Source organism: Panthera pardus, unplaced genomic scaffold (genome assembly GCF_024362965.1).
Source record: "Panthera pardus isolate Hobbes unplaced genomic scaffold, ASM2436296v1 HiC_scaffold_12, whole genome shotgun sequence".
NCBI classification, from domain to species: domain Eukaryota; kingdom Metazoa; phylum Chordata; class Mammalia; order Carnivora; family Felidae; genus Panthera; species Panthera pardus.
The window spans coordinates 9,529,915-9,554,811 of record NW_026526677.1 but is presented as its reverse complement, the minus strand read 5'-3'; the positions used below and the strand labels follow the sequence as shown (position 1 = coordinate 9,554,811).

Sequence of the window (24,897 nt, the reverse complement as noted above, 5' to 3'; positions counted from 1 at the left end):
CAAATTGTATCAATCATTATTGTTGTTGATCAAATAGTGAGCACTTACATCTACCGAGCACTCTTATGGGTGGGTCATTATCCCAGAAGGTTTACATGTTCTGTGTCAGTCCCTGCTAGTATCTGGGAAGGGAAAAGATGATTACCACCATTGAATGAGAGGAGGAAGAATGTCTTACTCAAGCGTTCCTCACCCCTGGCTCTGTGTTAGAATCACCCAGGAAGACCTAAAAAGCAAAATGATGCCCAGACTTCCTCCCAGCTGCTATACACACATGTAGATATCTCTGCAGGTAAAACCCATGCAGCCCTCATTTCCTCATCTCCAACTCCTTCGGGTGCCAGCTGCTCAGTGACTAGGGAAGCAGGTGCCACCTGTTGACCGGGAAGAAGGGCAGGACCTCCATGAGACTCCGATGACCCTAGCATCACCACAGTGCTCACCTTGAGAACCTTCTTTTCCTTTTTTAAGTTTTATTTTTATCGAAGTAGTCTCTCCCCGCTACAGGGGGCTCAAACTCATGACTCCAAGATCAAGAGTCCCGTGCTCTTCCCACTGAGTCAGCCAGCCACCGTCTCCCTTAAGACCTTTCCTTAGCTACTTCTGTGGCCCTTCAAGCCCAGTAATTTCAGGTGTATTCATCGGTTACATTGTTACAAAACTAATAAACTCAGGGTCTCATATGGGAACATTTTCCTACATGAGCTGCTGATCAAGAGTGTGAAGTTAGATCAGGAAAGACTGTAAAGGCTGGGGCTGGGAGAAGAGAAGTTGAAAGAATTCATGTTTACTGAGGGCAGAGTTTCTGTCTGACATGGGTTCTGGAAATGGGTAGCCATGACAACATTGTGAATGCACTTAATGCGGCTGAATCGTACGTTTAAACGTGGTTCAAATGGTAACTCTTATGTTATGTCTACTTTACCAAACACCCACACGCACCCACGCATGTATACACACATGTGTGTGTGCACACACAGACTCCAGAAGCTATAGCTCTCTGAGGCAGGAGAAAGATAACTAAATGGGAGCAGGCCTGTAATGCAATCTCCACTGGACATACTTCCCCAGAGGGGCTGAGCCTCACACTCAAATTATGTCTGGGGTCAACTCTCTGCTGGATTTGCCTCCTAGATTCTTCTTGGTTGAGATACATCTAATTTTCCAGAAACTCTGACTCGAACTCACAACTGAGGTACACTAAGTAGGAAGGATTGATGTGCACAGAGTCTTTTGACTTTGTCCTTGAGGCTTCTCATTGTCCCCCTGAACACAGATGACCACTCTCTGCCCAGGGACCCCCTCCTCCTAGGCTTCTCCCTACATCCATCTTCCTCTCTATGACAAGGTCAACACTCTGAACACAAAACTCTGCTTTTGCCATTGCTTACTTCGAGCAAACGTTCGAAGGTTCTCCATTTTATAGGATATGAAGTTTAATGTCTCTCTTCTGCAATTAGCGTATTCAGGCCTGTATAATAATCAAAACCTCCTATGGTTCCAAAATGGAGATTTCTCCTTTTTCTCTCTCCTTTACTACTACTTTCTCTGCCCCCCAGCAGCTAACCATAGTTTCTGACAGAGCTGGGGCCTAAAATGAGGAGAGACAAGAAGACAAGAAAGTTCTTAACTGACTCATACTCTTTTGCAATTAGTCCATAGTTTCTGGGCCAGGCAGCTCTTTCTCCCATGGATTCTTTCATGGATCTTCAGAAAACCCAGATTACCAAGATCTCTTCATCTCTTTATGGCTTAAAAAAACATTCAGAGTAAAACAAAGAGCTCTGGAAAAATTAAAAATATGACAGCTGGAAAAAAATAACGAGTTGAAGGACAAAGCAGAATCTTGGAACAAAAATAATGTATGTATTACGGAAACAAATAGAGAACACAAATGTTGGAGAAAAGAAAAGCATGTGAAAGCATAAGTCCATGAGACCCAGCTATCAGGTTTCCAGAATGACACAGATCATGGTGGGAAGAAAATCAAAGAAAGACTACAAGAAAATTTCCTATAAATGAAAAATATGAAATTGAGTATCTCACTCACTCCTCACATCGAAACACATTTCTGTGATTTTTTTTTTTTTTTTTTTTTTTTTTTTGGACATCACTCAAAGAAAGGTATTTCTTTCTGAAGGAAATACTAGGTCATATCCAAGGATGGGGAATAAAAATCCATTCAACAAGAGACTGGAAGACACAGGAGTAATAGTAAAAATTCACAGGCTTAAACCTTTCATTGTATATGAATGGAGTTCTCTGTGCAGCCAAATGTCATTTAAGCATGAAGATGACTGGAGATTTCCGAAGTGCAAATCTTCAAAAGTTTTATCTCCATTGAGCTTTTTCTCAAAGGGCATGGGAGGATATGATTTACCAAAAAAGAGTAGATGAGGAAAGATAAGGCAGGGGATCCAGTCAACACAGGCTGTAACACGGGTTTTAATGAATGAATCAATAGAGAACAGTTAACAAAATTGCGAACACGTCAAAACCAGGAGACGCAGTGAAAGAAGTGGTAGCTGAGTATGAGGCTACATGGTGTGGATACGGAGAGACATGGCTCCAATGCTTCTCAGTGGAAGCCGTTTCTCACTGTTCTCGTTTTTGAACAGTGCTTCCTTATCCCTATTTTAAAATGCAAATTTGGAAAAACACAGGACGTTGTTAGACATGAAAAGAAAGGACAGGCTAGAAAAAGAGGGGCCAAAGAAATGGTCAGGTGGAAATTTGGCAAGAAATAGGTTGTGACGTGGCAAATTATCTCAGGTCAACTTGGAATGTACACTGTACCAAACTTAGGAGCAACTTGTGTCTTTTATGGAAAGAATTAATGGATTTCCTTAAGGAACTCATGATCAGGTCAAAAGACAAGACAAAAGAGGAGTGAAAAAAAGATATCAAGTATATTCCTGGGAGGGAGATTCTATCATAGAAATCAAAGGCCTGTAGACATTCACCAAAGAACTAGACCCTTATGAGCTACGCATTCTCCCTGAAGGCAGACTATAGGAGGAGGTCGATGACTGAGTTGGATTTTGAAGGAAAACGAGGATGTGGATGACAGAATGAAGCCAAGGTCCTCCGTGACCAAGAACAAACTTGGGCAAAGCCCTGGACATGACATGAGACTGAGCTCTGCTCACCAAACAACACAGATGCTGACGCTCCCACTGGCACCTGTCTGCACTGGGGCTCTGCTCACTGTCCACCTAACGTGACGCTACCTAGCACTACTGATCTTTCACTACAAAGACAACTGTTTTTAGATATTTTTCTAGCACTAGATTTTTGAATCAAGGCCTTATTGTCAACTGAGGCTGAAAACTTCTTGTTTTGAGTAGACCACCTGAGCATCGGCTAGTCTCTACCACTTGATGCCAGTGGCATCCCCCTCACCCTGTGGGGACACCCAAGACATCTCCCGACATTGACAAATGTCCACAGGTTTGGGTGGAAGGAGGGAGTCAGTCAGCTTCAGTTGAAAATCCCTGTCTTCCCAGTGGAAAAGCTTTATATCAGTTCTCCCATGTCCCTCTTGTCATGCCCCCTGAGAACCAGAGGTTCACAGTTGTGCTTGCTTATGGTTGGCAAGAAAATCTTGGCACATAGTGGAGGGAAAATTACTAAGGCAATCTAGAAGATAATGGTGTAGATATCTAATGAGCTGTATGAACTGTCCCACGTGTGTCGGGAGTAAATGGCTAACCACAAGTCTCTTGGAAATGTCAAGTTGTGTAAAGTTCAGGGTTTTGGTGAATGAGCCAAGGAGAATTAACTGCAGGCAACACCTGATCCTGGCGTGGCTTCCAAATCCGGTGTGTAGCCTCAAGTCATGGGATAGATCCGGGTTACGTTGGATCAAAGTTCAGTTGGATCAAGGTAATGGTTACTTCTAAGGAACAGGGAGACTGAGGTGGCCCAGTCCATGGAGGGCAGGGGCTCACACTTCCTCCTGCACTCCACATCCCTCTCCCTATTGTGACATCAAAGTCCTCATCCAGGACAAGTGGTCCAACTTTCACACTGTGCAGATGACATGATACTCTATATTGAAAACCCAAAAGATTCCAGCAAAACAACTGTTAGAACTGATCCATGATTTCAGCAAAGTTTCAGGATACAAATCAATGCACAGAAATCGGTTGCATTCCTATACACAACAATGAAGCAACAGAAAGAGAAATCAAGGAATCGATCCCGTTTATAATTGCACCAAAAATCATAAAATACCTACCAATAAATCTAACCAAGGTGAAAAATCTATACACTGAAAACTATAGAAACCTTATGAAAGAAAATGAAGAAGACACAAAAAATGGAAAAATATTCCATACTCTTGGAGAGGAAGGACAAATATTGCTAAAATGTCAATGCTACCCAAAGCAATCTACATATTCAATGCAATATCTATCAAAGTACCACCAGCACTCTTCACAGAGCTAAAACAAGCAACCGTCAAATTTGTATGGCACCAGAAAAGACCCCGAATAGCCAAAGCGATCTTGAAACTTTAACCAAGGCAGGAGGCGTCACAATCCCAGACTTCAAGCTGTATTACAAAGCTGTACTTATCGAAGTGGAGCCCTGGACTTCCACTCGTGCGTGAGGCGAGCGGAGCCAGAGTCGAGACCAGAGGCCGAACTCGGGATCTGACAAGATGGCCGGGCTGCCCCGCAGGATTATCAAGGAAACCCAGCGTTTGCTGGCGGAACCAGTTCCTGGCATTAAAGCAGAACCAGATGAGAGCAACGCCTGTTATTTTCATGTGGTCATTGCTGGCCCCCAGGATTCCCCCTTTGAGGGAGGGACTTTTAAACTTGAACTATTCCTTCCAGAAGAATACCCGATGGCAGCCCCTAAAGTACGTTTCATGACCAAAATTTATCATCCTAATGTAGACAAGTTGGGAAGAATATGTTTAGATATTTTGAAAGATAAGTGGTCCCCAGCACTGCAGATCCGCACAGTTCTGCTATCGATCCAGGCATTGTTAAGTGCTCCCAATCCAGATGATCCATTAGCAAATGATGTAGCGGAGCAGTGGAAGACCAACGAAGCCCAAGCCATAGAAACAGCTAGAGCATGGACTAGGCTATATGCCATGAATAATATTTAAAATCGATCTGATCATCAAGTGTGCATCACTTCTCCTGTTCTGCCAAGACTTCTTCCTTTTTTGTTTGCATTTAATGGACACAGTCTTAGAAACATTACAGAATAAAAGCCCAGACATCTTCAGTCCTTTGGTGATTAAATGCACGTTAGCAAATCTATGTCTTGTCCTGATTCACTGTTGTAAAGCATGAGCAGAGGCTAGAAGTACCATCTGGATTGTTGTGAAACGTTTAAAGGCAGTGGTCCCTCTCTGCTTTTATTCATTTCCCCAATGATGGTTAAAGTATAAAGCACTGTGAATGAAGGTAGTTGTCAGGGTTAGCTGCAGGGGTGTGGGTGTTTTCTCTTTATTATTTTTTTTGAGGGGGTGAGAGGTAGTTTTAATTTTATGGGCTCCTTTCCCCCTTTTTATGGTGATCTAATTGCATTGGGTAAAAGCAGCTAACCAGTTCTTTAGAATATGCTCTCTAGCCAAGTCTAACTTTATTTAGACGCTGTAGATGGACAAGCTTGATTGTTTGAACCAAAATGGGAACATTAAACAGACATCACAGCCCTCACTAATAACATTGTGACTTTGCTGTCAAGTGTAGAATCCTTCCTTCAAAAAAAGCTTGTGGCCATTTTGTATGGCTTGTCTGGAAACTTCTGTAAATCTTATGTTTTAGTAAAATATTTTTTGTTATTCTACTTTGCCTTTGTACAGTTTATTTTACTGTGTTTCATTTTCCCAATGTGACAATCGTATTTAAAAATTAAAACTGATGGAACATTCTGTTTTGGTCTTCACCATCTGACAAGTCGAATGACAAGAGGTGGATTTTGCCAGTTTCTTTTCACTAATACAAACTTGTGTTAAGATATCACTGAATGGAGTATTTATAAGCTGGCCCTGAGCATGCATAAAGCATTGGTATCTGATATTTTTTTTACCTCCTAGAAATTTGAAATAAATGTGTTTGTGTTGTCTGATTAGTTAGATGATCATTGGTGTCTTGCCATGATGTTTGAAAATTACTGTACAGGAGAGTCACAGCAAAGCAGCCGTTGTGACTGGCTTTGTGTAGGACTCACATGTGCCACATTTGTTTGTCTGGCATTTCGGTTATGACCTTTTTCTTAGTTTTTGTCTGAAAACTTCATGTGTAACCACTGGTGTATGATACTATTAGGAAACACCAATCTGATAATCATTTGGGGTTTGCTGAGGCATTTATGGGTCTTCCTTGTAGACCTGACGAGCAGATCTCAAGCAACAGCTTGCGTAAGTGTCATCCGAAAGGTTTCTTCCTTTGTGAGCATCAAATCCTCAGTTCATGATTCTTACTTTCATCCTTCAGTATTTGCTCTGGGAGCTATTGTTTGATATTAAGTAATTTTTTCTGCATTGACAGAGTTCCTCCCCTCAGAAAAACTGTTCTTTCCCACCCGTTTCCATATCTAATTTCTGATCCTTATTATTTTTAAGCCATCAGTGTAGCCAGTCCTAAGTATGTAAATGTTAACCTGCGGGTTGGAACCTTTGTCTCTTGCAATTTAAGGTAATGGATATTGTAGCCCATCTGAATTTCCCCTACTCTTTATTCTCATAACTTCTGGAGTTTCTTCAGAATGTGGTGTATTTTATTGAGCTCCTATGTAAGATGAAGAATTATCTATTAAAATTACATTTCAACATAAAAAAAAAACAAAGCTGTACTCATCAAGACAGTCTGGTACTGGCACAAAAACAGACCCTCAAATCAATGGAACAGAATGGAAAACCCAGTAATGGACCCACAAACGTATGGCCAACTAATCTTTGACTCAGCAGGAAAGAATATCCAAAGGAATAAAGACAGTCTCTTCAGCAAGTGGTGCTGGGAAAGCCGGACAGCGACATGCAGAAAAATAAACCTGGACCACTTTCTTACACCAGACACAAAAATAAACCCAAAATGGATGAAAGACCTATATTTAAGGCTGAAGCTGTCAAAATCCTCGAGGGGAAAGCAAGCCAACCTCTTTGACCTTGGCCGCAGCAACTTCTTACTCAAGACATCTCCGGAAGCAAGGGAAACAAGCAAAAATGAACTATTGGGATTTCATCAAAATAAAAAGCTTCTGCACGGTGAAGGAAACGATCAGCAAAACTAAAAGGCAACCGACGGAATGGGAGAAGATATTTGCAAACAACGTAACAGATAAAGGGTTAGTATCCAAAATCTATAAAGAACTTCTCAAACTCAACACCCCAAAAACAAATCATCCAGTGAACAAATGGGCAAAAGACATGAATAGACATTTCTCCAAAGAAGACATCCAGATGGCCGACACGTGAAAAACTGCACAGCAGCATTCATCATCAGGGAAATACAAATCAAAACCACAGTGAGGTACCACCTCACCCATGTCAGAATGGCTAACATTAACAACTCAGGCAACAACAGATATTGGCGAGGATGCGGAGAAAGAGGATATCTTTTGTATTGTTGGTGGGAATGCAAGCTGGTGCCGCCACTTTGGAAGTCAGTATGGAGGTCCCTCAAAAAGTTAAAAACAGAACCACCCTACGACCCAGCAATTGCACTACTAGGTATTTATCCAAGGGATACAGGTATATTGTTTCAAAGGGACACATGCACCCCAATGTTCACAGCAGCACTATTGACAATAGCCAAAGTATGGAAAGAGCCCAAATGTCCATCGATGGATGAATGGATAAAGAAGATCTATATTGTGTATATATATACAAAGAAGATATATATATTGTGTGTGTATAATATATATAAACCCAATGGATTTTGCTCGGCAGTCAAAGAGAATTAAATCTTGCCATTTGCAACTATGTGAATGGATCTAGAGGGTGTTATGCTAAGCAAAACTAGTCATTCAGAGAAAGACAAATATCACATGCCTTCACTCATACGAGGACTTAATATACAAAACAGACGAATATAAGGGAAGGGAAGCAAAAATAATATAAAAACAGGGAGGGGGACAAAACATAAGAGACTCTTAAATAGGGAGAACAAACAGAGGGTTACTGGAGGGGTTGTGGGAGGGGGCATGGGCTAAATGGGGAAGGGGCATTAAGGAATCTGCTCCTGAAATCATTGTTGCACTATATGATCACTAAATTGAATGTAAATTTAAAACAAATCAATTAGGGGCGCCTGGGTGGCTCAGTCGGTTAAGCATCCGACTTCAGCCTAGGTCACGATCTCACTGTCCGTGAGTTCGAGCCCCGCGTCGGGCTCTCTGCTGACAGCTCAGAGCCTGGAGCCTGTTTCAGATTCTGTGTCTCCCTCTCTCTCTGACCCTCCCCCATTCATGCTCTGTCTCTCCCTGTCTCAAAAATAAATAAAACGTAAAAAAAATTTTTTTAAACAAATCAATTAAAAAATAATGCTTAAAAAAGGAGAGAGGAGAAAGGAGTCTTCGTTCAGGAACACAAAGAAAGTGGAGGTAGCACCAGAATGACAGGTGGATGACTGGTTTTAGTGTTGGGTTTGATCCCTGACTTTACTAAAGAGTCAAATGTAAACGTGCTTCTCTCTCGAAATAGACCTAATGATAAAACATGTAATATCATCAGTAGAATCTTTGTATAAATTCAACATCTGCCCTGAAAAGCAGTTACACAACAATTAATTAAGCACCACTCTATCGCTGCCATCACACAATGGCCAGCAATGCACAGGCAGTGCCCTCGGGGAGCCTAACAGAGAGGAGGGACCATGGGATCGGGATTCTGAAGATGTCAGGGGAGAGCTGCTCCCAGAGTGCCAAGGGGTGTCGACAAGGGAGATCCCTAGAGATTCAGGGCCCAGGGAAGGGCAGAAGTGCGCGGGCTGTCTTGGATGTGGCATCAGGAGTGAATGAGGAGTTTCAACCCTGTAGGACTGAGGCAAGGACAGTGGGGAGGGGAGTCCACAGGGAGCAAAGGCCTCCAGCAGAAAACTGGGTGGATGGCGGAGGGGGGCGGTGCACACAGAATTCAACCTGGAGTTCACATAGGGCAGTAGTGTGAGTCAAGATCACCAGAAGCCATTGGAGCCCTAAAGTGGACGTCCACAAGGGTCAAACCAAGGAGGTCGTGTCAGGAGCTATCTCTCAGTCAGAAACACCAGGCTCCTTCCCTAAGGAGCTCTGCCAACCATAAGCGGTGTGCCGTTGGTCAAGTTACGTGACCTCTCTTGTCCCATTATCTACATATAAGGAGAAATGACACGCGCTCCTCATGGGGAAGGGTTGGGGGACAGGATGTGACCTCCAGTTGACCCATGAGCTGGACCCTGGAAACTGGGGGCTCCTCACTCACCTGCCCTGTTCTTGGAATGTGGGTTCCACTTAGCCCTATTCCACCCCAGAAGCTGCTCCAGTGACAATGCCTTGAGACACTATGATGTCATGTTGAGACCATCTGAACTGTGTTCAGTGTGACTGAACCCACTTACTGCCTCTGTACAAAGTTTCTGACTCTGGACCATAGGTGTGGAGATCTACCCATCTTTTTTGTCTTTACTTTAGTTTTTCTAATTTATTTTAACGTTTATTCATTTTTCAGACACAGAGCACAAGCAGGAGTGGGGCAGAGAGAGAGGGAGACCCAGAACCTGAAGCAGACTCCAGGCTCCCAGCTGTCAGCACAGAGCCCCACGTGGGGCTCAAACTCACGAACCATGAGATTATGCCCTGAGCCGCAGAAGACCTGAGCTGAAGTCGGACGCTTCACCGACTGAGCTAGCCAGGTGCCCCTCATGTTCAGTTTATTTATTTATTTTGAGATAGAGACAGGGGGAGAGAGAGCACCGGCGGGGGAGGGGCTGACAGAGTGGGGGGCACAGAGGAGCCAAAGCGGGCTCTGTGCTGACAGCAGAGAACCCGCAGAGAACCCAACGTGGGGCTTGAACTCACAAACTGTGAGATCATGACCTGAGTTGAAATTAGACGCTTAACCAACTGAGCCACCCAGGTGCCCTCCTGTGTCGGTTCCTTTGTTCATTAAACCTGGAGTGGCCACCTTTTCTTCTGTCTCTCCCTGCCCTCTGCATACAGGGACTGGTTTCCGATTATACCCGCGAAACCGGAGAAGAGATTGCCACCAATGGAGGGTGACCACACATCTCAGTTTCCTCAGGAGAATCCTGGTTTATGCTGTTGTCCTGGCACTCCATCCATTTTGTGACCTCTTTCACACTCCAAAGCATCCCCATTTGGCCAAAAAATTTCATCATCACCCGACGCATTGTGTTGTCATCCGATTAAAGGAGGTTTGTACCAGGGCCTTGCATCCAGTGAGTGTTCACCATGGTTTGCTATTCATGTTTTCTTAATTTTTTTCATTCTTTATCTATTTTTGAGAGAGAGACAGCGAGACAGAGTGCAAGTGAGGGAGGAACAGAGAGAGAGAGGGAGACACAGAATCCGAAGTGGGATCCAAGCTCTGAGCTGTCAGCAAAGAGCCCGATGCGGAGCTTAAACTCACGAAACTCAAAATCGTGACCTGAGCCGAAGTCGGACACTTAACCCACTGAGCCACCCAGGCGCCTGCCCCCACTTTTTAAAAAAAAATTTTTTTTTACTCTTACGTTTTCTTGAATTTTAAAAACGGGTAATTGTTCATTGCCTTGGGCCTTGAGAAGATTAATAAACCAACTGGATGTAGAATATGTTTGACAGAGACTACGTGTAAGTTATGTCTCAATGAAACTCTTCCAGGAAGTCAGGACAGTATCCAGTAAGCATGGATCAAAATACCGTGCTCTAGGCTCAAACGTAGGATTTTGCCTGCGCTCTGAACATGATCTTCTCCAGATCTTTCAGAGAATGTGAAGTTGAAGGAAGTTTCCAGGGGTCTCCAATGGTCCTAGACATCCAAAGGTTAGCATAAGGCCTTTCACCTTTTTATGAAATTAATCACTGGCGGCTGATAGGTACATGGCACCAGCTCTGTGCCCAAACCCGTTCTGAGGACATATGACAACCCCAGGATGTTCCCATTGTACAAAGAGACACAGCTGGGAAATCTCCAGACCAGGATTGGCCCAAGGCGAGAGGCGTACCTGGAAAGGCCCAGGTAATGTGAGCAACCCACCTTGCACTGCCATCCAGATGGCTCCAAGGCCAGCACCTTTCTGAAAGTTTCTGGCCCATGGAAGTACCTTCCCATCCAAGTCTTAGACTTTGGCATGATCTTACCGAAGAAGAGCTTCACTTTCAAAAAACATGCCGGAGGTTAATGTCCCAGCAGCCTTGGAGGGGAGGGGCAGAACCAGTGTTACAGAATCAATGGGCAAAAACATATGGGTTATCATGTCCCTAAATACTGTCAAGTGTATCAGTATCAGAAACCTACAATTTAAAAATGCCTAAAGACCATCTAAATGTCAAAATAACTCCTTCCTAGGCTTTGGTGCCAATGCGGGAATCACTGGGGATAAAATGGCTCTCACAGACTGTTGTCACTTTTATTAAGGATGCCAAAGCCTCAAATGATCAACTTGGTGTGAGTACATCTCAGGTCTTGCATGAGCCCAAGGACAGGCCAAACATAATTGTGTCGTGCCACGTACTTTCTCTCTCTCTCCCACAACACAAGGTATTCACAGTGAAATAGGTACCTGTGCAAATTCACCCACATACCATGGTTTGTCATAATAGGTGATCAGTAAGTGTCACCCAAACACCGAAGCTGAAGGCTAATTTCTGAACTTCACTTGGGGACTTGAGTGAAAGCTCCTTCGGGGAAGAGAAAAAAAGTCAGGCTGCCTACCCAAGCATTGTGGTTTCTTCTATTTCTCCTTGTAACCACTGGCTCGCAAATGAGTCGTTTGTGGGCTGAGTTATTGTTATTTGATTCACCTAAGAATGATCATCATCTGCTGTGGAGGAAACATCGAGGTAAAACAAAAAAATACACCTCTTTCTTGTGGGCACCAAGCACGCGAGGTGGGATTGTAGCCTCGCTGAGCTGGGTATGAAACCTCTGAAGAGACCGGCATCCCAGCAGGTAACAGGGCAAGTCCCTAACAACTGGGGCACCAGGGAGAGTCCCCATTTTGTCCTAACCAAAATGTCTCCCATTTCATCAGTAAAGTCCTTCATTTGAACATTGTCGTTTGGAATGGAGATTGGCAGCAATGGTCAACTGGGCGAGAAAGTACACACAGAAGAACATAACCTTCTTCCCTATTGCTAGCCTGTGCCTAAAGGAGTATTTTTCTTGGCAACTTATGTTCAGGCTGAACGATGGGAAGAAACGAGTCCCAGATCATCTAAACAGCAAACACGGCATTCACAAATAATCAACTCATCTGTCTGGCTCACTCATCAAGTTTCTTTTCTTTCTTTCTTTCTTTTTTTTTTTTTTTTTACTTGAGCCAACCTAGTTTCTCTTGTTCCTTTCACCTTCATATCATCTCCACATAAACTGATATGGCTTTTCTAGACTATGAGGCTGTCCTGTCTCTCTCTTGACACCAAGAGGCACACCACCCTCACTGTCATTCTCTTGCCCAGTACCAACTGCTCTAGAGAGAACCTCTGTACCTGCTGTGCTCTCTGCCTAGAACACCCATCCCAAGATCTTCCCCTTGATAATCATTGTCCACTCATCTAGCTATAGCTGGCCTGGCCCTCTGTACAGGATGCTGCCCCTCATGGCTGTTTTGTTGTTCCCTACAAATCACTTTCTGAAGTCACTCATTCAGTTATGGGCTTTTTATTTATGGTTTTGTGAACATTTTTTGAGCCTGACGCAGGGCTCAAACCCATGAACTGTGAGATCGTGCCCTCAGCCTAAGTCAGGCACTTGACCGACTAAGCCATCCAGGCGCCCCAGTTAGGGGCTTTTTGTTGCCTCCCTTGTAAGAGGTAAGCTCCACAGGAGCAAGGTCCTGGTCTGACAGCTGAATCTGGGGCATGCAGCACAGAATCCACTCATGGGGGAAGCTCATGGTTACCTTTGAACAATGGATGTTTTGGGGTTTTTTTATTGTTGTTTTTTTTTAATATATAAAAATTTATTGTCAAATTGGTTTCCATACAAAACAATGGATGTTTGGATGGATGGATGCTTGCGTGGATGGATGGATGGATGGATGGATGGTACCTCCCATTTATGCATGATTACCTTGTTCTAAGCCCCGCAGTAAGTTCTTTACAGAGTGTCTGTTATCCTTGCAAAACCAGGTGTGGTCTGATTTATGCGCATTTTAGAAATGAGGCAAAAGAAGCTTGAAATAACCAGCAATTTAACTTGCCCTAAGACACTTCATGACTAGGTCCTGCATCCAAGATTTAAATCCACATCTTGGGGCGCCTGGGTGGCTCAGTCAGTTGGGCGTCCAACTTCAGCTCAGGTCATGGTGTCACAGTTTGTGAGTTTGAGCCCCGTGTCATGTTGGGCTGGCTGCTGTCAGCTCAGAGCCTGCTAGGTTCCTCTGCCCCCTCTCCCCCTGCCCCTCCTCCCGCTCATGCGAGCTCGCTCTCTCTCTCTCTCTCAATCCCTCTCTCCCTTTCTCAAAAATAAACACTGAAAAAATACAATAAATCCACATCTGCTTGAGCCCAGTCCTTACCACCATTCCTCCATTCAGCACTGCCTCTGCTGAGCGATCAGGTGCTTTGCTTTCTTCATCCTTTGAACCAATGGGGAAAAAAAAAAAAAATCCCAAACAACTAAAAGAAAGATTATTCATAGATTGAGAATAGAATGAATTTATGAAATTTAGTTAATGAATTGAGATAGTCTTTGTACAAACAGCCTTTAGAGAAAGTTAGACATTGTTAGGATTTGCTAAAGGTCCAGGCCCTTGTCAAAAGTGTCTATGGACACGGGAAGTCTGCCCTCCCGAGGAGCTGTCTGGTATTGCACCGAGCCCAGCTGCGTGGTGAGCCCACAGGAACACAGGATATGAAGCTTTCCATCTGTTGAAGAAGGAGGACAGGTGGAAGGAGACTAATAAAGACCGCAACAGTAATAAAACAACAAGGATGACCACACAGGCGCACTCTGTCGTCGTTTCATTAGCTAGCAAGCACTTTTGCATTGATTTCATCTAAAGCCGTGTTATCATTATGGCAGTTCCAAAATAGTTTTGAGTCCAACAAGCTGTCTCCTTGGTTTCTACAAACAGGGCACAGGCTGGCTGGGCTGATTCTTGCTGTCATTTCCTGGCCCAGTGCCACGTTTACTGTGTGACTCAGTCCCTCACTTCGGGGAGGGCTTAAGGTGATGGCCGGGAGAATAAAAGGAGGAGTTCTAGGTGCTCAGCTCCCAAGTGAGTTCTTTCTTCCCTGCCACGTCGGACTGACCGGCTAACGCCAGCTGCCCTCAACCATGAAGCTGCTGAGAGTCCTTGTGCTGATTGCCCTCCCCCTTTACTGCTTGGCTGGTGAGTTCTGTGCAGCAAGGACAGGTTCGGGGCTAAAGGTGGTGTCAGGGCCCTCTGGAAGACCTCCTGTTCCCCAAATTCAGGCCAACAGGCTCCACCTCATTTCTTCAGTGTCTTTGTTTTTCATGGTTATGTAGTGTTGGCTTCTCTGGGCTGTGGAGGTAGTGCAGGGGTGGAAAGGGAGCACAGATATTTTCAGGCTTAAGGAAACCCTAGGTCCTGAGTTTACTCTCTGAGAACTGAGAACTCAAGACCATTCACCATCATCTTTCTGAAAGTATGAGTCTACTGGGACGCAGATTGGATGACCAACATCCTAGGCGCTCCCAAAAAGGGGCTTCAGGGCTACGGAACTGAGATCGCTTTTATGTGTTTTCTTTCAGGTTCTGGATGCCCATTTCTAGAGGAAGTGGTTAACAAAGCAATCAGTCCTGAAGTGAGCGTTAGTGAATACCAAAATTTTCTTCAGGATTTTGCTCAGACTACTGATAAAAAAGAGGCCTTGGCTGATTTGAAGCAGTGTTTTCTCAACCAGTCAAACGAAACTCTGCACAACTATGCAGAGATGATGGTAATTACAGTTTCTTCTGATGTGCTTTCAAACCACGGGGCAGGGACTAGTAGGCTCTACGTTTGTCACTAATGATGCCAAAGCAGGTGTTCAACGTGCTTTATTTTATTTCAGTGAATGTAATTGTGGCTGCATGTGAGTACTCTGACATCAAGAAAGCCAGCCAAGGTCCCAGTGCCGATTTGCCTCTGCGCTTCTTGGAATCTTTAGTGAATGATAAATGAAAAAGGCAAATGAGGGACAATATTCACATAAAGGCTGAACTACCCTTCAGTATCCTAGTACACACTCACACGTCCACACACAAACTTTCTCTTTTTGTCTTTTTTTAAGTTCATTTATTTACTTTAAGGGGCAGGGGGAGAGAGCACGCATAGAGGAGGAGCGGACACAGGGAGAGAGAGAGAATCTTAAGCAGGCTCTGCCCTATCAGTGCAGAGACAGACGTGCCTCAATCTCAGGAACTGGGAGATCATGACCTGCCAACTGAGCCACCCAGGAGCCACAATATTTTTCTTTTTTTTTTTTTATTCTTTATTTATTTTTGAGAAAGAGACAGAGAGACAGAGTGCGAGTGGGGGAAGGATCAGAGAGAGACACACACAGAATACAAAGCAGGCTCCAGGCTCTGAGCTGTCAGCACAGAGCCCAACGTGGGGCTCGAACTCATGAACCACGAGATCATGACCTGAGTCAAAGTCGGATGCTTAACCGACTGAGCCACGCAGGCACCCCTCATTTTTTTTCTTTATTTTGAAATTTTTTTTCTTGCTTTTTATTAAGTACACTCTCCACCCAACGTGGGCTCGAACTCACAACACTGAGATCAAGAGCCACAGGCTCTCCCCGCTGAGCAAGCCAGGCATCTCCACACTCATTTTCTATCAAGGTAAAACACATCTGATTCTCAAGAAGTCCCTTACTTGTAGAAGTGACCAGCAACAATGATCCCCTTCTTCGTAGGAACAAATAATAAAATGTTCATGAGAATGTTTTAATAGAGTCCAGAAGAACCCATTATGAAGAGGATTCTGTACCTCTTACTAAAAGAATTTAAAGCGTGCTTTCAAGCAATCAAAATTTGTCAGTATAAATGATGGGATTCCTTGACTATTAATTAAAGACCCCATAGATGACAAGGACAGATCATGGGTATGAATCTGCCTTGGGGGATGGAATTGTTGAAAACAACAAGCAGTGTTTCGATCTCCATAATGTATTCCCTATCTTGATACTCCTATGGAAACATTCCAGGGTAGACAATTTAGAAATACTGCCAAAGCTAAAGCTAAAAGTGTTTATCACTCAGAAGAGCCAACATGGATGAACCTTGAGGACCTTATGACAAAGGAAATAAGCCAGCAAAAAAAAAGACAAATATGTTGCATGAGTTCATTCATATCAGTTTTCTAGAGTAGCCAGTCTCCTAGAAACAGAGGGTAGAATGGTGGCTTCTAGGGGTTGGGCTGGTATGGAAAATGGGGGTTGTTCAGTGGGTATAGAGTTCAACAATAGCAAGACGAAAATGTTCTGGAGATTGGTTACACCACAACATACATAGACTTAACGCTGCAGAACTCTATACTTACAATGATGAAAATGGTCAATTTCATCTTATGTGTATTTAGCATAACTAACCACTTTAAAAAGTGAAATTCCCTTCAATCAAGGATAATGGGTTGGGGTTTTATGTTGATGTTTGTTTTGAAGTTTATTCACTTCGGAGAGAGAGAGAGAGAGAGAGAGAGAGAGAGAGAGAGAGACAGAGTGTGAGCAGGGGAGGGAGGGCAGAGAGAGAGGGAGACACAGAATCTGAAGCAGGCTCCAAGCTCCGAGACGGCAGCTCAGAGCCCATGGGGCTCGAAACCACGAACCGAACCGTGAGATCATGACCTGAGCCTAAGTCGGACGCTTAACTGACTGAGCCACCCAGGTGCCCCTGGAATGTTTTCTTTGAAAATGTCGATTAGACCGATCGCTTGGAGTGCACATCTCCACTGTTTTGTAGGTGTCAAAGGTAAAGGTCTCGGTGTCAGACCGTTTTCGGTATTTCTAACACGTAAAGCCACGCCAGAACTCAAAAACTACCCATTTTCTTGTATTTGGGCTGAGACTTAACGATTCTTTGTTGAAATAAATACACCCTGATAAATATAGGGATCCCTGATGGGGAAGAGATCTGGAAACACCAGCACCTGTTTGGCATCAGTAAAGTCTCCTGATCGTTACCATGAGAGACGAGATCACTCTGATCTTGACTCGAGCACAATCCTTCTTGGATACCAGATGTGTGTGGACAAATCCTAGAAGCCAAGAAGAAATGCGCGTTTTTCAACTCTCGACTTTGGAACAGAGAGCTGAACATCGGAGTGATGTCTCTGTGTTTGTTTTCCAGCAAATAATGTATTCCAGTATGTGGTGTGCCATTTTTTAACTTTCCCCAAGACCGGAGACCCCGAGGACTACAGAGAATGGTCAGCAACTGACAGCCGGTGAATATAAACCACGACTTTTCTTCCTTCTTTCTCTTTTCATCTATAAACTGCAAGACAACTGTTGAAACCTCAAATACATTTTCATTTCAATAAAGCATCTGCAAATGGAAAATTCTTTTCATGTGATGTGATCAAAATGGAGGCTGTGGAGAGCCTCCCGTGCCTGAGCTCACGCCCACACACACGCTCATAGGGAACTGTTCCTTGGAGAGCACATGGGTGAAGGACTGAGGAACCTGAAAAACGCTCTGTTCCTTCCCACGTGTAGCACAACAGGGGTCCTCACTCCGGAAATGTGCTTTTCCATCCTCGTGGCCCCCATTTTCCCTGGGACTATCTCTGAAGTCCTCAAGACCTAGGCTCTGCTGATCGGGCTGCATGCAGTACCCCTGATCCACTGGTGCGGCAAGGCCCTCCTCTCAGCCCTCTGCACCTGACCCGAGTGAGTGGGGTCAGGAGTAGAGCCAGGGAGAGATGTGACTTATCCAAAGCAGGGGTGAATCCTGGCTTGATTTTATTTATTTAATTTTTTTAATTTTAATTTTTGAGAGACAGTGAGAGAGAGGGGGGGGGCATGAGCAGAGGAGGGGCAGAGAGAGAGGGAGACAAAGAATCTGAAGCAGGCCACAGGCTCCCAGCTGTCAGCACAGAGCCTGACCGGGGGCTCCAACCCATGAACCATGAGATCATGACCTCAGCTGAAGTCAGATGCCTGACTGACTGAGCCACCCAGGCGCCCCATAGAATTTATTTTTCTTGTAATGTTTATTTATTTATTTGAAGAGAGAGAGAGCACGAGCAGGAGAAGGGCAGAGAAAGGGAGAGAGAGAGAAGCCCAAGCAGGTTTGGAGCTGTCAACACAGAGCCTGATGTCGGGCTCAATCCCACCAACCCTGAGATCATGACCTGAGCTGAATCAAGAGTCAGACACTTAACTGACTGAGTCACCCAGGCCCCCCCACCAAAATGTTAGAATTTCTTTAAAACAATTAACCAAAAGTGACTGTCATCATAATGAATATAGACCCATGAACCAGAGTGGAGCATACTCCTCTTTATACCAGTGCAGTTGTAAGGTATGGTATTTAATACGGTTTTTATGGAAACTGGCCAAAAGGACCTAAGACCTACAAAAGTCATAATGGATCCCTGCCATCTACCTTCTCCCACACACCTCAAGGTCAGTGACTCCATTAGGCCCAGGCTAATGGACCCTTGTCCATTTCCACATCTTAAAAGATCCCCCCATTACACACACACACACACACACACACACACACACACACACACATTTATTAAGAACTCATGGGCCATACTCAGTTCTCAGTGCTTTGGGTGTGTCCTCAGTGGGGAAGAAAGCCCACCCCTCTCTCTGCCTCTCAATACTGGGAACCTCAGTCCACCCTCTCTTTCTGTTTTGGACCATAAGAGGAGAGGAAAAGGAAGACATTTGGCCATAGGAACTGGAGATGGACACATAGATATGCAGAAATTTGCTTCTGTCCAGAAGGACCCTGGCCCATTTCATGAATGAGTCTACCCAGGGAACAGAGCAAATTTCATGCAAGAATTGATAATGAAGATGATTGAAGGACTGGGGCAGCAGAACGGGAAGAGGAAGGATGCCCGATGATTAATCGTTGGAAAAGATAGTACTAAATCTAGAACTAGAACAGGAAAAAGAAAAAAGAAGATTGTATAGAAAAATAAATCCAGTAGTACATCGACGAATGTGCTTAAGGGTAAAGGTATATGGATGTTCTCCTCCTGCATTACACCATTACACCATTTGTGTAACTCTGAAGTTATTTCCAAGGACAAAGTTAAAAACTGCATTCCTGAGGCAAAAACGTATTGTGATGAGCACAGACTCTTCATTCTTTCCCTGATGATGAACGATGTTGAGCATCTTTTCATGTATCTGTTGGCCATCTGGATATCTTCTGCCCATTGACAAATGGGATTATTTGTGGGTGCCTAGGTGGTTCAGTCATTAGGCATCTGACTTTGGCTCAGGTCATCATCTCACGGTCCGTGGGTTCAAGTTCTGTTTGGGTGTGCCCTGCTTCTCTCTCCACCCCCCCACACCCCCCACCCCGCCCCATCCTGGGATTCTCTCTCTTTCTACCCTTGCTTACTTGCATTTTCTGTCTCTCTCAAATAAATAAATAAATAAATAAATAGATAGATAGATAGATAAATAAATAAGATTATTTGGTTTTTGTGGTGCCGAAGAGAATATTCTCAACAATGTACTTTCCTCCTTTTTTTTGGTCTTTAATAGAGCTTTTTCTGAGAGGAGTTTGAGATTCACAGCAAAGTTGAGCCGAATGCACACAGAGTTCCCATAGATCTCCTACTCATGCATATGCACAGCCTCTCCTACAGTCAACATCCCCACCAGATGGTACGTTGGTTACAACTGATGGGCCTCTATGGACACGTCCTTATCACCCAAAGTCCATGGTGTACATTCGGGTTCATTCTTGGTGTCGTACACTCTATGCCTTTTGTGAAATGTATGTGATGTGCACCCCCCCCCATTACAGTACAGAAGAATTTCATTGCCCTTAAAACCATCTGAGCTCTGCCTGTTCGTTCCTTCCTCTCCCCAACCCCTGAGAACCACTGCTCTTCTCAATGTCCCCATAGTCTTGACACTTCCAGAATGTCTGCCACTGAATGCAGAGATCCAGTAAAGCCCCATGTCCCTTAGAGACACTGGAGCCACTCAATGGGAGAAGTCTGGGTTCCTGAATGACTGGATGTGGTCATGGTGCATCATGGACAAGCCACTGGGAGCACCCTGCTCTAGGTCAATGTAACAATTATTTAGAACGTCCAGCAAGGTGGAGCAAGTTGTCTATGACATTGTCTAGAAACACTACCTCATGGTGATCACTAAAAGCAGTTGACTTTTATTCCATTTCATGGTCATATTTTTTCAGTTTATTTATTTATTTTTAGAGAGAGCATGCTTACGCAAGTGGGAGAGGGGCAGACAAAGAAGGAGAGAGAGAGAATCCCACACAGGCTCCGCACCGTCAGTGCAGAGCCCCACGCGGGGCTTGAACTCACGAAACCATGAAATCATGACTTGAGCCAAGATCAAGAGTCAGACGCGTAACCAACTGAGCCACCTAGGCACCCCAGAGTCAGTTTTAAATTCGCAGGGGCACCTGGGTAGCTCAGTCGGTTACGCGTCTGACTGTTGATCTCAGCTCAGGTCATGATCTCACGATTTCGTGAGTTGTAGCCCCACATCGGGCTCGGTGCTTACAGCCTGGAGCCTGCCTGGGGTTTCTCTCTCCTCTCTCTGCCCCTTCCCTACTTTTACTGTGTCTCTCTCTCCCTCAAAATAAATAAAAAAACATTAAATTTTTTTTTCAATTCTCCACAGACAGTGCACCCATTCTTTGGTTCGCTGTGGGAGCACACAGCATCTTCCCCGTCCTGGCCAAGTGCCTTGTACTGAGCTGCACTAATAATAAACCACCATGTTTTAACCCACTGAGATCGTAAAAAGTAAGTAAAAAATTGAAGATATATATGCATTTTGGAGGTAAAGGAAAAAGATCAGAGACTCTAAAATGACCTCTGCAACCAAATGGAATAGATTGCCACTTTGCACTATCTCTGAACAGTGTATTTTCCAAAAATACACAACCCGAAAAACTGACTTTTTGTTTTAAGTTTATTTACTTATTGTGAGAGAGAGAGAGAAGAGAGAGTCCAAGTGAGCAGGGGAGGGGCAGAGGGAGAGGCAAAGAAAGAATCCCAAGCAGGCCCCGCGCTGTCAGTGCGGAGCCCGTCATGGGGCTCAAACTCACAAATGGTGAGATAATGACCTGAGTCAAAACCAAGAGTCAGATGTTTAACCACCTGCGCCACCCAGGTGCCCCTAAAGAATTACTTTTAATTGCATTTTTAACACATACGAATATGCAGTGTGCAGCAATCCATAAATCCTGTTTTACTCTCTTTTCAGTTTCTCTCACCTCTTTGGTCTTTACTCAGACGTCTCTCTCTCGGTGAGAAAAATCTTTGGATTTTTCCGCGTCTCCCCATGTCGGGCTCAATAGAAGACAGCTGGTTTTACTTAGTTGCTTCGGTCTTAAACGTTGCAACATCACATGTCCAGAAGCCAGATCGCATGGGGATGAGGAGTGAATGGAAGGTTAAAAAGCGAACGCGCATCGTCCAGGGTCTTGTGATAGCTGCTCCGCACGTTGGGCAACAGAACCTAAGTGTGTTATTTTCTGGAATGTGTTCCCTGAAATAACTGAAGACCGTACGTGTTTATGGAAAAACTAAGAGAACTGTCTGACCAGACTCTAGAAAGTGCTTCCACCAGGAATGCTCGTTTTTCAGACACTTCACACTCTCTCCCTCACCTCCTTCAGATATGGGCTGAAACATTACGTCCTCAGTGAGGCCTTTTCCTTTCAGTCTGCTTTGTGATGGTCAAAGCCTGTTATCGATAGTGCCGCTATCGACTAGGAGTGCCTGGGGCACTCACTGGGCCCAGGGCCACTTGCTTGATGGTTCACAGACACATTCTAACTGGAGCTTATGTGGTAACTAGTCCAACCCTGCAGTTCTTGTTGTGATTGTAAGGAGCGCCTCCATAAAACCACCCAGGGAACCTTAAAAAATGAGGTATATTGCCTCACAGTTGTGGAAGTTAGAAGTCCAAGATGGAGATGTTGGTCGGGCCAGGCTCTCCCTGAAAACTCTAGGCCGGACCCTCCCTTGCCTCTCCCTAGCTGCTGGACACTGCTGACAATCCTTGGGTTTTCTGGCTTGCAGACGCATCACTCTAATCTCTGCCTCCACCTTCCCATGGTCTTCTCCCTCTCTGTGTCCCAGTTTCCATCTTATCATCACATTGTTAGGCCACCTGGTGAGGCCCAAGTCCCCAGGGTACACAGACACACTCTTGTCAGGTAGGACTTGCCAGGGGTTTAAAGAGCTTCTCCCAGGAGCAAAGGGCAAAGGCCACATCTTTCTTTGGGTAAGGTTAGTCCTTTACTACACAAACTTCACTCTGTACACAGACTCTCCACGTGGTGGAAAAGATGACCGCCAGCAGCCCCAAATCGACAGTCTCTCTATTTAGCGGCTGCAGTGGACAAAACTTCTTTCTTCTAATGTCCAAACTTCAGTTCTAGAGAAGTTACATAGTTTGGCCCTGCTTGGATCACACGGTCACCTTTTGAGCCAATTACTGTTGCCAAACAATCATGGAGTATCATGATTGCCCAGATTGGGTTTATGGGTCCATGCCAATGGCTGTGGATTCAAGGTCTATAACCAGGGGAAAAAAAGGGAATGAATACGGTCAGGACTTGGTCAATAAATACCAGCTTCCCCGGTCTTTGTCCCCACTGCCAACTTAAGACCAACCAGAGAGGGCCAAACATGTTCCCCTAAGCAATCAAATAGGATGCCTACTTCCGGCCAGCCCGCCTCCAGCTTCCCCCCACCAATAACTTCCAGTCAGAGCACACCTGACATTTTCTCCCTGCCTGTCATTGAGTCCCTGCCAAACACAAGCAATGGTAGCTGATTCCTCGGCTATAGCAAGCTCTGAATTAAAACGGACCCTGGGGGGCGCCTGGGTGGCGCAGTCGGTTAAGCGTCCGACTTCAGCCAGGTCACGATCTCACGGTCCGTGAGTTCGAGCCCCGCGTCAGGCTCTGGGCTGATGGCTCAGAGCCTGGAGCCTGTTTCTGATTCTGTGTCTCCCTCTCTCTCTGTCCCTCCCCCGTTCATGCTCTGTCTCTCTCTGTCCCAAAAATAAATAAACGTTGAAAAAAAAAAATAAAAAATAAAAAAAAAAATAAAACGGACCCTGGAGCAGAGGCTGGCCTTCTTCAGCTCTGGGAATCAGAGCATCACACCAAACCTTTACCTCGGGCTTTTGTCTCTGGTGCCTGCCTACCCACCTGTCCGCAGCCACGTGCAGTTCCTTTCAGCCAGTGACAACGTCACCTCTTTCTCTTCCTCTGAGGAACATAAAATCAGAATGTGAGTGTTTGACAGTAACTTTGCTATAGGGGTGGCTGAATCTGCTGTAATTTTTAAGAAAAGCTTGTATTGTGTTTTTTGGTTTTTTTTAATGTAAGCTCCGCACCCAACATGGGCCTCGAACTCACGACCCCAGGATCAAGGGCCGCATGCTTCCCAACTGAGCCAGCCAGAAAATACAAGCCAGGGAGCTTGTATTCCTAATCTTCAATAGTAGCAAATTGCTTTTGACACAGCTCTGCCTTGTGCATTCATTTCCTCTACACTGTTTTTCAATCTTTTTTTTTTTTTTTTTAGTTTATTTATTTTAGAGAGAGAGAGAGAGAACAATCTGGGGAGGGGCAGAGACAAGGGGAGAGAGAGAGAATCCCAAGCAGGCTCAGCACTGCCAGCACGGAGTTCAACGCGAGCCTGTCCACCAACCGTGAGATGATGACCTGAGCCAAAATCAAGAGTTGCAGGCTTAACTAACTGAGCCACCCAGATGCCTTACTAAGGAACTTCTAATGATGGAAGACACAGAACTAATCACTCTTCTTTCCTGGGGAAGTGGAGGTAAGGGAATGATAAACATAATAAACATAATAAACATAATAATAATAATAAATAATGGCATAACAGCAGCCCCGTGTTAATTAAGTAATTTAAAGTTTAAAAAATGTAAACTCCTATTGGAAGGACGCTGGTATTAGGAATGGGGGGGTGGTGGGGGGATTGGTCAGAGCCTTAAAGGAACTCTCTGGGGCAGGCTGGAGAAAATGTGTCAACAACCGCAAAAAGATAAGGGCACGGGTGGTTTAAGCAAGGAATGTAGCACTGGGCTCCTGGAAGCTCCGAGGGAGTTCGCTGGGGGTTTCAGACGCTTCGGTGCGCCCCTGGCACGGAACCGGACCAATTATAGTTTATTTTCTTTCTGTTCTTTACGAAAGGTTAAAAAGAAAGACGATGAAAAAGAAGAGATTTCAACTGAAACGAATAACTACCAAGCCTGAGAAACACCTCGGGCCGAGAGGAAGGATCTCCGCGCGCGCAGCACTGCTTTTCAATCTCCGGTGGCAAAACCTTGGCACCTCACTTCGCGCATTTTGCCACCAACACCCCGCCTCCAGCCCCAAAGGAGTTAGAGGAGGTTCCCCGAAGCGCACCAGGAAGCTCAGGTGGGTGGAGGGCGAGCGTGGTACCCGAGCCGGGAGCCACCCTGCTGGGGTCCTGCCGGGAGCCCAGACGAGGGCACAGTTGCCAGGCGCTTGCGCGGCGGCCCCGGGTCGGGGCTTTACGGTAATTGCGCGGCGCGCCGGCC

At 44.9% G+C, this 24,897-nt stretch overlaps 2 protein-coding genes and 1 long non-coding RNA gene across 3 annotated transcripts; 2 read left to right on the top strand and 1 right to left on the bottom strand.

The window, feature by feature from the left end:
* Positions 1 to 4,585: 4,585 nt before the first annotated feature.
* LOC109246571 (ubiquitin-conjugating enzyme E2 N-like) lies at positions 4,586 to 6,093 on the top strand. The gene has a single exon (XM_019414656.2). It carries the CDS (start codon positions 4,664 to 4,666, stop codon positions 5,120 to 5,122), a length of 459 nt encoding a protein of 152 aa, XP_019270201.2. The 5' UTR covers positions 4,586 to 4,663; the 3' UTR covers positions 5,123 to 6,093.
* An 8,266-nt stretch (positions 6,094 to 14,359) lies between these two features.
* Positions 14,360 to 17,679, top strand: SCGB2A2 (secretoglobin family 2A member 2). The gene is made up of 3 exons (XM_019414665.2): positions 14,360 to 14,501; positions 14,885 to 15,072; positions 17,468 to 17,679. The coding sequence occupies exons 1-3, from the start codon at positions 14,447 to 14,449 to the stop codon at positions 17,504 to 17,506; spliced, it is 282 nt and encodes a 93-aa protein (XP_019270210.2). The 5' UTR covers positions 14,360 to 14,446; the 3' UTR covers positions 17,507 to 17,679.
* On the bottom strand, positions 15,159 to 24,828 carry LOC109246577 (uncharacterized). The gene is made up of 3 exons (XR_002071404.2): positions 24,581 to 24,828; positions 21,566 to 22,874; positions 15,159 to 15,276 (listed from the first exon to the last, which is right to left on the bottom strand). It is a non-coding gene; the product is annotated as an uncharacterized LOC109246577 (long non-coding RNA).
* Positions 24,829 to 24,897: the final 69 nt, after the last annotated feature.

Coding starts and splice junctions, on each gene's coding strand:
- LOC109246571 (XM_019414656.2), top strand. CDS start 4,664: ATGGCCGGGCTGCCCCGCAGGATTATCAAGGAAACCCAGCGTTTGCTG.
- SCGB2A2 (XM_019414665.2), top strand. CDS start 14,447: ATGAAGCTGCTGAGAGTCCTTGTGCTGATTGCCCTCCCCCTTTACTGC. Junction 14,502..14,884: donor CCCCCTTTACTGCTTGGCTG/GTGAGTTCTGTG, acceptor GTTTTCTTTCAG/GTTCTGGATGCCCATTTCTA. Junction 15,073..17,467: donor ACAACTATGCAGAGATGATG/GTAATTACAGTT, acceptor TTTGTTTTCCAG/CAAATAATGTATTCCAGTAT.